We start from the raw sequence: 12,182 nt of genomic DNA, 5'->3' as shown, positions 1-12,182 counted from the left end.
CCGCTCCTTATAATCTGGGTGAATTCCCCTTTCCCAGATTCAAGCAGGATTCTGTTCAATAGTTCCAAAAAGTTTAGGAAATCCTGTCTTAAAATAATACAGTTCCAACTTCGCTGTTTCTATTTTGTTCAACTTGATAACCAAAATGTTTCCTCCTTTCACTAGGGAAAAAAGAACTCTTCCTGTGAGAATATTTCTGTGACGGTTCATAAATACTTGTTTCAACAATTATATATGATTCTGCACCAGTTCACACAACTTGCTTCAGTAATGTTAGTATGATTCATCAGTAACTGAAAAAATCACTGTAGTCCCGCTACTTTTTTTGTAACACAACTCCAGTATTCTATGGACTTCCACCTGGTCCACTCACCTGCCAGGCCTACTACCACAACATATTCTGCTCTGGCGTACTCTGCTGCCAGGCCAGAATGAATAAATAACTGCAATAACTTCCATGGTAAATATAAACCTTCAACAAATCAGCAATGCCTCTTGCTTCACATCAAGTTCAGAAATGTCTTTGGGGAAACCAGAATCACACTGGTGGTTTTTGTTGCACACCTGTGATTGCCGCACAATGCAGGCTATACTCTACTCCCTCTGAATGCTTTCGATCAGAAGGGCAGCCTTACTGCCACTCTTTACCCCCCCACTTCCACTTTGTTCAACTGCTGACAAAATAATAATCATAATCCCTCACACCTCTGACTTTTGCAATATGGGTTTGAGTCAATTACTCATCCAAGCTTCTTTATATTTGAGCAATAGAGTCTACAATCATTGAGACTCATTTGGCCCTTCTTGACTTTGGCAATAGTTTTTCTTTCTCACTTGCCTTGTTATAGTTCTCTTTTGGATTTGGCAATCTTTCACTTAGTTTCTCACCATATTGCCCCCATCTGTTGGCCTCTAGTCAAATCTGCATACAATCACACGCTTCTGGTCTGGTGATTAGGTTATTATTCCACTTGCTCTTTGTACTGTCCGCTTGTTTCATAAAATAATGGTCATTCTGCTTTAGTTCAGTTTGGGATTCAAAATTATCCTTCCGTTTGAATTTCACTCTACTTGTGTTACTTCTACGTTTTAGGCACCCAGTCTTGACAAGCGAGCAGTTACGAAGCACTCGCGGATCACATCAGTTTGTGAACTCACCAGGTCTGATGCCTGTGTCATTTTGCCTCACTGCCTCCTGGTCCTCGGTTGCTGCTTTCCCTCATGGTCTGGAATCCTCCGCTTCCCGGCTTCCTGCAACTCGAGCCAGTCACTAGAGGACCTATCCTTGCTCCCAGGGCTCATTTGTACTAGTCTAACACTGGAGCCCGACTGACCTTGTGAAAAGCTTTCAAATGCAGCGTGCTCCGCTGCGTAACCGCTGCAGATTTGGCCATCAGGGGGAAAGCCGCCTACTCTCACGCTTCCCGCTGCGCTACCTCTGCATTCACTGTCTGGAACTGCAAAGACCCTCTCAGGACCGACATCTACTCAATGCACCACGATGGCTCCAGCATCTATGCTCTGCTTCTGCCACCATGTGGAGGTAATCCGACTACACCTACAACGCCTCTCTCCTTTGGCCTGCACCTGAGGGGTCTTTTAAGCCCCTCAGGTGTGAGTAAATGATAATTTATTTGCATAGTGCCTATACACACGTGTTTCAAAGCACTTCAAGGCAAGGGAGGGAGCAAGGGAAAATATGACATTCTAACAAGGCCTCGAGACTAAAAATGTGAAATTAACTATCGTACTAGGCCTGGCGACATCTCAGATAGTGAAAAAGTTTAGACAAAGATAGGGAGGGGAGTAAAGAGATGAGAACAGACAAGAGACTATCGTACTAGGTCTGACGGCATTTCTGGTACTGCCGGAGATTGACAGGAGGTGCGGGAGGGGGATGGAGGAGAGAACAAAACAAGCAACCATCGTACTATGCATGCAGCTGGAACTTGAAAGCATACTTTGGCAAAGCCACACCTCATGGTAGAGGGTGCTACTTCCGATGTACAGGTAAGCATAAAAGACAAGCAAGGTGTGGGTGCACAAACTGGCAGAGCCACGACTCATGGCCGGGCACTAATGCAGGAGTACAGGTAAACAAACATTTGATCTGTAAGTGAATCTAGTAACAGACGCAGACCATCACAAACTTGAGGCACAGTTAAAGTGCATGAATACATCATCAAAGCAGGTATGCAAAGGGGACACAGGAGCGTTGGTGGGCATTCTGTTGATAAAGTTTTTACAGGAAAAGTAGCATGAAGCAAATGTCAGTGTAGGAGGGCCTTCACTCCTGCACCAGCGCTCCCGTGTAAAAATCAGGCTCCATCAGTGAAGTAGGCACTCGAGTCAAAGTTAGTGAGGATGAGCATTATGAGGAGGCCTAAACTAATCATTCTGAGGCCAGGGGACTGAAGTGTACAACAGCCTCTTCCTCAATCTCCCACTTTCCTCCCTACACCCACCTTAAGCTAATCCAGAATAGGGCTACAAGACTTATCCTTGGCCTCAAACCCAGGGACAGTATCTCTCCAGTCCTAAAAACTCTTCACTATCTCCCGGTGGCCGCAAGGATCAAATTCAAGACCCTCTGCATCATCCACAAGGATTTCTGGGACCTAGAAACACGTGATCTCAAACTTTCCCTCCCGAAATACTTCCCTGCTAGAGCCCTCTGCTCCTCTAACGCCAACGCTCTGCTTGTCAAAAGCAAGCAAAGAGTTGGGGGCGGTGGGCAGGTCTCTCTTCGGCTGGTGCCTCTTTGGACAGCCTCCCTGTCCCTCTCAGACTTGAGCCGGACCTCCTTAAATTCCAGAAACTTCACAAACTGCTTTTCTCCAACTCCATTCCCTGCTAATCACCCCACTGCCGCAGAGACTGGTCCTTCATGAAGCCCACTGGTTACCAGGCCCTCTTCCCAGTTGTCACCAGCACCCCCCCCCCCTCCTCAGTACTGCCCTTGCATGCCCCCTGCCTGGTGGCTGTAAACCCCACACTGGGGATTCCTCCGCCTTAAACTTAGCTAGTGGCCTACTCTTGGCTCACACCTTGCACTTCCCTCCCAGGCTCCAACCAGCACTTGTCCATATATTGCTCCCTCCCCTCCGTCCCCCAGCACTCTCTTCACTGCACTTGCACGTCTGAATGCCCCAAGGCTTAGTAGCGCCACGATTGTAGATTTACTTTTTTGCCACTGTTTTTTACTCGCCTTGTTCCTTTCCCCACTTTGCCTTTTGGCGCCTGGAAACACCATTTGGTTGTATAGAACCCTAACAAATGCTCAATAAATAAATGAAAAAAAAGGCAGGTTGCTGATTAACCCCTTGTACGACCACATTGACCTCTGTTTCACTAAAGCGCATGTGGTGGGTGGAGTAAAGGGATCGGTGCGCACTGCATAGGTCGAGACAACAGCAGGGCAACCGGGATTAGAGGAAGTGGTGCTCTTTCCTTTAGACAATGAATCCTGGTCAGCGCTTACTGTTGATCGGATGGGCGCGGTAAGGAGTCTTGGCGCAACTTCATTCACGAGGACAGGTGGTGTGGGGCCAGAAGCCACTCAGCGACAGGAGGCGCCTTACCTGGTCCGGCACAGCCTGCTGGCTGTGTCTGCCTGGAGTGGGTTGGTCGAAGCATGACCAATCAAGGCACGGGATGGGCAAGGCCTCAGGTAGTGTGGTGCTGCCAGGGGAGGCTGGATTCAGCAGCGGCCATCTTACCACAGGCAGCAAACCTGTCTTGCATAATGTAGATGCCAAATGGGTGACCCTTACTCGTGGTACAGCGAGCACCCATTGGTCATGGGGGTAGCGAGGTGGAATAGGGCTACTGCTCCTGCACAGACAGGAGGCGTCCTTTTCTCACTAAATCTCCAGGCACGGTGGTCAGATATCTGAAGAAAATTCTGCACTCGGAACCCTTTGGACCACAGAAACTACAGTGAGCGCAACTGTCCTCAACAGGTCTCACTTACCTGGGATTGTGTGCTCTGATTGGTGAACGGGGGCCTGGTTTGCATACTTGTTTTTTCAAATCCCCTCGTCTCTGGAGTCCAATGGGTTTGAAAACCGAACCCTTTGGTGGAGGAACCTGGACATAGGAATCCTGTCTGGAGGTTCCTTGGATGACAGGTATTGTAGCTGCCCCTTGCTTTTGCACGAAACCCATCATATGATTGTGTTGCCGACCCTAGTACTATCTACCGCATGGACCTCAATTATTCTTAAAAACGTTTGAAACTCCCACCTAGTAGGCTAACCCGAGTTACCTACCTTGAACTTTGTGGAAACTTGTTCTCCAGTTATGGGATTGCGCTCATTAAATGTAGCCATTGTGGGTGTCAGACCAAGGGAGCACTTGAAATGGAGCGACTTGCCTCGTCGTGTAGATGACAAAGTCTTCCAAATAATGTACCTGTCTGGCTATTAGAAATAACAACCAGAATGGTCTATTACTGGAAAGACAGGAGACCGATGACCCAGGCGCCGTAGAAGTGTAGACACGGTATACAGGAGGACACACCACCAGCTGAAAACAAGGCAAGTATCAGACTTTGCATAGACAATAAAGCCAATACAAAACAGCATACACGGAATACCACTAACATGCTAACTCAGGTAAGAAAGTTAACCGGCTGGTAATGCTGACACCTGCAGTCTAAGCAAAGAATACGGCAATGAGTCACTTATCAATAAGCATCAACAGAATAACTAGGAGTCCCTAACTACTCTCATAGTCTTACCGTGTTGGACTCCTGTCCAGTGGTAACAAGGGTCCGGAGGGGCAGAGGAGGTTCGTAGCAAACCTCAGTCGCAAGGCAGAAGACAAGCAAACAACCCACAACGTACACCTTTGGCAGTCTCTAGACCGTGTACTTGTGAGGGACGAAAGCAAGGAAGTTCAAAAACTAAAACAAAGCCAAAATCTTTCAAGGTGAGGTAGCAGCGTGGAAGCAATCCAAGGCAAAGTCCAATAACAATCCAATGTCGTGCAGGGAGCGAGCAAAGCAGACCAAATCAGTATCCAAGGCAATATCCAATGTCAGGCCAATGTCGAGCAGGGAGCGGGCAATGCAGACCAATTCAGAAACCAAGGCAAAATCAGGGACAGTCCGTGGTCAAGAGGAGGAAGGCAACCAGATCAAAAGGCAAATCCCAAAGAGCAACCAAAGGAGTCCGAAGTCAAAACCGGGAGGACCAGGAAAAACTATGGTCAGGAAACAGGAATCAAATCCGAAACGCCACCGAAGAAAGTTCAGAAGCGCCGGTGATTGTACAGGGAGGAGCTTATGAAGACTATCACGTGACTTGGTTTGCGTGATACCGTCAAAGCAGGACGAGTGCTCCTGTAGTGTAGAGGACGCCAGTGTTGCCAGGCTACCTTCCAGGCACCGCGCTGCATCCGGGGTAAGTGAAGTACTCGACTGCTAGGATATACCTTAGTTTTGCGCTGAAGTCTTTGATCGCGGATGCGCCGGTGAGCAACTGGCGACGCCGTGCTTTCTTTCCCAGCTAACAGACTGGAAGGGCAGAGAGATCTAACAGTGGGCTGCTACTTCCTTATAAAATTACAAGGGGAATCCTCCCCTACCCTACTTTAGGTGAAATTATGACAGTACCGACTGTGAGAGTGTGAACATTCTAAAGCATCGTGTAGCCCCTCTTTGGCGCTCAACTGATTGTGTACATATTCATGTACTCACCATTTAGTACTTTTATTGCACCGCTTGCTGATCAGGGCTTTTTGAACTTCGAGGTGCAGACCATCTAATTCATGACAATCTGTTCATTTACACTGTACTATACAAACACTTCAACACCTGGGAAATGTGTTTCAGGGAGCAGGTTTAGTTCTCGTTTTCCACGACTGGAAACTGGAAGTAAAGAAAGTTGAGGATAATGCTCGGCTCTAGTTTTAGCATAGTACTATTTCCCCGTTATAAGTTGTGAGAGTCAGTCAGCTGCATGCAAGGATCATGCCTTTGAAGTGCAATTGTAAAATACAGCTAGGGCCAGGGAGATTTGATGGACCTCGATGCAGAGCCAGTACGACAAGGCCAGTAGATTAGCCTTTGAACCCCTCTCAGCGAAGGGTGGGACCTTTGCAGGAGCAATTCAGAGCCAGTTGAAAAAGTCTGTTCCTAAACTGCCACCCGCCCCCCACCTTGTGCCAGCAAGCAATTACGCTATCCGCATTTGTCTGACCCCATGCCTTCTACACAAAACGCTTGTAGAATCAGCAAAACTATCATGTGCCAAGATCCTTAGCAACAGAGCAAGAAACCCTGCAGCATCTTTGCAAGCCTTGACCAGAGACAGTAACAGCAACCCTCCTGCTCGTAGCGTGCCACACCACGAAGGAGAAAGAATGCGAAAAGAACGCCGACAGAGAAATCACTACACAGCACTGAGCAGGGCCACAGTACACTCAACAGCATTAGCAGCAACATGCTACCATCAGCGGCTCATAGCCTAGACCACCAGGGAACATTACAAAGAGTCTAGGGCCCATAAGGGGACTAAACCCATCTGGTGGGAGTCAAAGGGGACCCCACAAATATGTACACTGAACGCTGCTGCCGCTATCAGTATTCCACTACAGGCCCGATTGGTGAAAAGGGTAACCCAACATTTGGCAGCTCGGTTGATCATGTCACAACCAGGACGGGAAAGACAGGGGTAGATTGTTCAGGTGAGGTCAGGAGGTTGTTCAAGTGGTGGACCAAGAGATCAGCAGGAGGAAGGAGCAGTGGTTTGTGGCAGCGATTTAAGGAGAATGTGAGGTATTGGTTAGTGTGGAAAGTGTGATTAGAAAAGTTAGTCTAAGACGGGAGAGAGAAAGCTATAATTGCAATAAAAACCCTTGAACCAACTGAGGGCTGGAGTAATTCTTGTGCCATCTGACACCAGTGAAGTGTTTTTGTTACTGTGTTGGGTGAATGAAACTGGCAAGGGAATAAGAATTGTGAGTAAGAGGGAGAGGGAGCATCTTTAGGTGCCCCATTTCCTTCCATTTGAGATAGCAGAGCAGCAAGAGATGGTAGAGCAGCTAACACTACACCTCTGGGGGGTATCAATAATGCTCCAGCCTTGGAGCACTGCACCTGCCACACTACATAGGGGTGGTATGCTGCAGATAGAAGTTAAAATGCGCCAGAGATCAGAGGGCTGGGTTTTCTAGTCGAGACCCGCATCCCCCATCTTGCAGAGTACTGGACCTGCCATGGTGGTTGGACAGGTCACACTTTGTAGCAAGAGTGAATGTGGATAGAGGATACAGACGCATTGCGAGACCATCCAAAGCCTGAAAGGAAGACGGGGCACCTACTGGATGGTGGTCGACTAGTGGGACAGGTAAGAGGCGTCGGGAGAGCTTTCTGCTTGCTGAAGTTTACTGGTGGTAATCACTAGAGGGGCAGTGCAGCGGGTGCTTCAATGATCCATTTGTGACTTGCTACAGCAAGGTCAAGAGTGATTCTAGAGGGCATGGGCACAAATGTCTGGCTGGACATGGCTGGCATAAATGGGGGGGAGAAAAAGTTAATCATTAATCCCAGTCCTCCATCAGAATATATTCGCTTGAATTGCTCTGGCAATAAGTGGAATCGGATCACATGTGCACACAAAGGTTAAAGCAGAGCCGGCCATCTAAGTCAGCCTCGCTTACAGTGGCGCAGGCATCTCTGGCACACCTTACATTTTGGGAGCTATTTTTCTAATCTGAAAGTTATTTCCACAAACAGACGGCCCAAATCAAACTAGAGCAGATGTGTTCCAATTACTTTGCCCATGCTTCTTGTGAGATGGCTCCCTTCCATCGTGCGCCCCTTTTAATACACTGCCACTTTAAATGTGCGAATCCTTCATATGCAAGTCTCCTCTGCACGGGCAATACTCGCTGGCGGGAAGACCGAACACACACAACCATCACAAAGGTTGTGTTCGGTCCACTAACAAGCTAAAGGCGTAACCTTTATGTGTAGAACAAGACCACAGACCCTGCGTCCCAACACAAAAGCGTTTTGCCAATTCATTGCTGGAATGGAAAACCTACAGGCAAGGATTTCTTCATCTGGGAAGATAAATATGTAATGCTCCCCCAGGTGAGAGGGGCCTTTGAAAAGTCTTCCTCTCGCTTCCAGAAACCTCAGAAAGGTACATGAAAGGCATGGTCCACTTTGAGTGGTGTTGCAGAAGTTATCTCGCGCACTTCCTAACCGAGAGACGACAATTATCTTCCCAAACGTAGACTTGAAAGATCCTGATCTGTCCTTAAACCTCCCATCATCTGAAAACTACTCCCATACTCTGGCGTGCCATTCACTGGGGCATTTAGGCAAGCAGGCTTGCCCTGATCGTACGACGTCCTTTCATCGCCGGATTTTTCAAAGCCTTAAATAGATAAAATGGGTGGCAAAGGGGATGCAAACCCAGCCCACCCCCACCCATTTTTATTTAAAACATTCAATGACCATGTCCACGTTGAAATGCCAGGCTTTGAAAATTCCGGCGATGAAATTACATGGAACCCACCTTTTAATTACTACAAAAATGTGTTTCAATGCGGGCACCACAGGTTTTCTAGAAAGAAAGGTAAGGCATTTGACTTTCATGATTTCCTTCGCTAGATCGGTTCCTTTGATTAAAATTGAAATACTGCGTGCAAGATTTTGTACATGCACACACTTTCAGAATTATTACATTTAAAATCTAAATAGGTTTTGTCAATCTCAGTAGGAATAAAGTCTGGCCCGAGTAATTATGCAGATTATCCAATTCCAGGAGGGGGAAACCCCAAACCCGGCATTGCCATTTACCACCTCTGCAATAATACAATGAAACGGGATGGGAGTGGGTGGAGGAGTGAACAGATCGAGAGGAGGCATGCCGCTGCCGCATTCCCGCTGCATGCAAAACCAACACAAACAATAAAACGGGATGGGAGTGGGTGGAGGAGTGAACAGATCGAGAGGAGGCATGCCGCTGCATGCAAAACCAACACAAACAATAAAACGGGATGGGAGTGGGTGGAGGAGTGAACAGATCGAGAGGAGGCATGCCGCTGCCGCATTCCCGCTGCATGCAAAACCAACACAAGCAATAAAACGGGATGGGAGTGGGTGGAGGAGTGAACAGATCGAGAGGAGGCATGCCGCTGCCGCATTCCCGCTGCATGCAATACCAACACAAACAATAAAACGGGATGGGAGTGGGTGGAGGAGTGAACAGATCGAGAGGAGGCATCCGCTGCCGCATTCCCGCTGCATGCAAAACCAACACAAACAATAAAACGGGATGGGAGTGGGTGGAGAAGTGAACAGATCGAGAGAAGGCATGCTGCTGCCACATTCCCGCTGCATGCAAAACCAACAAACAATAAAACGGGATGGGAGGGGGTGGAGGAGTGAACAGATCGAGAGGAGGCATGCCGCTGCCTCATTCCCGCTGCATGCAAAACCAACACAAAATGAAACGGGATGGGAGCGGGTGGAGGAGTGAACAGATCGAGAGGAGGCATGCCGCTGCCGAATTCCCGCTGCATGCAAAACCAACACAAACAATAAAACGGGATGGGAGCGGGTGGAGAAGTGAACAGATCGAGAGGAGGCATGCCGCTGCCGCATTCCCGCTGCATGCAAAACCAACAAACAATAAAACGGGATGGGAGCGGGTGGAGGAGTGAACAGATCGAGAGGAGGCATGCCGCTGCCGCATTCCCGCTGCATGCAAAACCAACACAAAATAAAACGGGATGGGAGCGGGTGGAGGAGTGAACAGATCGAGAGGAGGCATGCCGCTGCCGCATTCCCGCTGCATGCAAAACCAACACAAAATAAAACGGGATGGGAGTGGGTGGAGGAGTGAACAGATCGAGAGGAGGCATGCCGCTGCCGCATTCCCGCTGCATGCAAAACCAACACAAAATAAAACGGGATGGGAGTGGGTGGAGGAGTGAACAGATCGAGAGGAGGCATGCCGCTGCCGCATTCCCGCTGCATGCAAAACTAACACAAAATAAAACGGGATGGGAGTGGGTGGAGGAGTGAACATATCAAGAGGAGGCATGCCGCTGCCGCATTCCCGCTGCATGCAAAACCAACACAAACAATAAAACGGGATGGGAGTGGGTGGAGGAGTGAACATATCAAGAGGAGGCATGCTGCTGCCGCATTCCCGCTGCATGCAAAACCAACACAAACAATAAAACGGGATGGGAGTGGGTGGAGGAGTGAACATATCAAGAGGAGGCATGCCGCTGCCGCATTCCCGCTGCATGCAAAACCAACACATGCAGAAGCAAAGTCCCAACGAACAGTACTGGGCTCAGGAAACTATGATCCTGGAGATGGGCGGATCCCAGGAGATCTGCCGATAGAGGCAGGCGGGCATGCCTCCGAGACACACCGTCCCAGGTGCAGTGAATAGTACACAGTGCATTATGTGGAGTGTCCTATCGCGCAAGGCAACACAATGCAGACATCCAAGACATTTCCATCAGGCTTCCTGTGTTTTGCCACTCCTAACCCGGACTCAAAGCATTACCATACCTTAACCTTGGAAAAAACAATGGCAGAAAAGGAGTCTAAAAATACCACGTGGGGAACAGATCCCTGATAGGACATGTAAAGAAGAGCGGCCGGCTGCCTTCTGGCAAAAACATGTCACTATGTACGCGTCACCGTTCTGCATGAGGGCACTGGCACTGTGAAAAGCTCAAGCTGTGCAAGAAATGTACCCGCCACAAAGAGCTTCATTTCCCTTTATGTTTCCCAACTCCAGACGCTATAACAGCCTCACACAAACGGCAAAGTCCAAATCAAGCCAGGTGTGCGCTCTAGGCTACTGGAACGGTGTGCTGTAGTAGACAAGTACAGCAGTGCCAGCGGACCCTCAAGCCTTCATACTGCTTAGTAGAGTCTGCTTTACCTTGCACCTTCCCTGCATCTTCAAAGCTGAACTTGAGGACTTCTTGTTCTTCCTGCAACCTGTACTTCTGAATGTAGTCCCTCTCCGGCTTCTCTTCTTCACTGTAGCAAAAAGAAAATGCATGCTTTAGGAGGACGGAAGGACACGCACATGCACCATCAACAGGGAGTCAACAGGGAACACAACAGCACCCCACTGGACAGCCCCACACCCGAACAAGAGTTTAATGAAAGGGTGAGGCACTGTGCAAATACTTGGCCTGGAACCCGATGCGCCGACATGCTAGCAAGACAGGAGGACGTCAAATGGGGAGGTGCAATGCCAAGTTACCAACACCGCTGGCCCTTACAAGGTTGATAGAATGAAAATCATTGAAATGACCTACTACAGAGAGCACTAGCAAGCTTCAGATCAGGGAAACATTTGACAACACATTTTTAAAAAATCAGTTATTAATCCACATGTGTAGAAGGGTTCGGTTTATATATCGGAAATATGGTCTGGGAGTGGCCATATGAAAATGTGTCTTGCCAATTCCCGCAAATCGGCCAGCACTACTGTACCTGAAGCAATAAGGCCACATTACAAAGTCTTTCACAAAAGGTAGCAGGCGCTCCTCTCCAGAGAGAACATGGCATGATAACCTGTTCTGAGGTGAGAGTTTGCAGCACATGCTTTTTGCTCACTGTACCTTCACAGATGGGAAATATCCATTTGCATATGATGCCCAACAAGGCTGAAACACGTGTATGGGGTTGCTGCTGGTACTCTTGTTCAGAGAGGAATTGCCATAGCATTTCGGTGCTGGACTGCCCTTGTGGGCGGGACAAAGACTGGTATGCAAATGGATATTTCCCATCTGTGAAGGTACAGTGAGCAAAAAGCAATGGCTGCGAACTCTCAATGTGGTTAATAATCACTGAACAGGTTATCATGCCTTGTTCTTTCGAGAGAGGGGCGCCTGCTACCTTTTTTATATCCACATTACCAAGTCCATTACAAGGTCTGAGATGAGCTCTGAAAGGGCCTTTAATGAGGGTCAAAAGACGTCACCATATGTTAATGTAACTCAGAGGGTCCTTATTGCCATTAGCACCCAGGGGCAAAGTCTCAAGGTACCAAAGGCAACAGTGTTTTTATAAAGCACAGGTTACCGCAAGCACATGGCCGTGTGTGAGTGTGAGTGTGAGTGTGAGTGTGAGTGTTAGTGTTAGTGTTGGGATTGGAGGCATGGAAATTGAACACAGGGGCTTCAAA

At 48.4% G+C, this 12,182-nt stretch overlaps 1 protein-coding gene across 1 annotated transcript in view; it reads right to left on the bottom strand.

Annotated features, from left to right (window-relative positions):
* TDRD9 (tudor domain containing 9) overlaps nt 1-12,182 on the bottom strand; it is a 2,559,831-nt gene that overhangs the window by 2,359,683 nt on the left and 187,966 nt on the right. The window contains exon 2 of the mRNA XM_069638191.1: nt 10,926-11,026. Within this exon, the coding sequence (XP_069494292.1) occupies nt 10,926-11,026 (101 nt within the window). The remainder of the gene's footprint in view (nt 1-10,925; nt 11,027-12,182) is intronic.

The sequence above is a fragment of the Ambystoma mexicanum genome, chromosome 14, assembly GCF_040938575.1.
Source record: "Ambystoma mexicanum isolate Mex_15411 chromosome 14, UKY_AmexF1_1, whole genome shotgun sequence".
Taxonomy (NCBI): Eukaryota; Metazoa; Chordata; class Amphibia; order Caudata; family Ambystomatidae; genus Ambystoma; species Ambystoma mexicanum.
The sequence above is the reverse complement of the archived record's forward strand: the minus strand, read 5'-3'. Positions and strand labels throughout refer to the sequence as shown.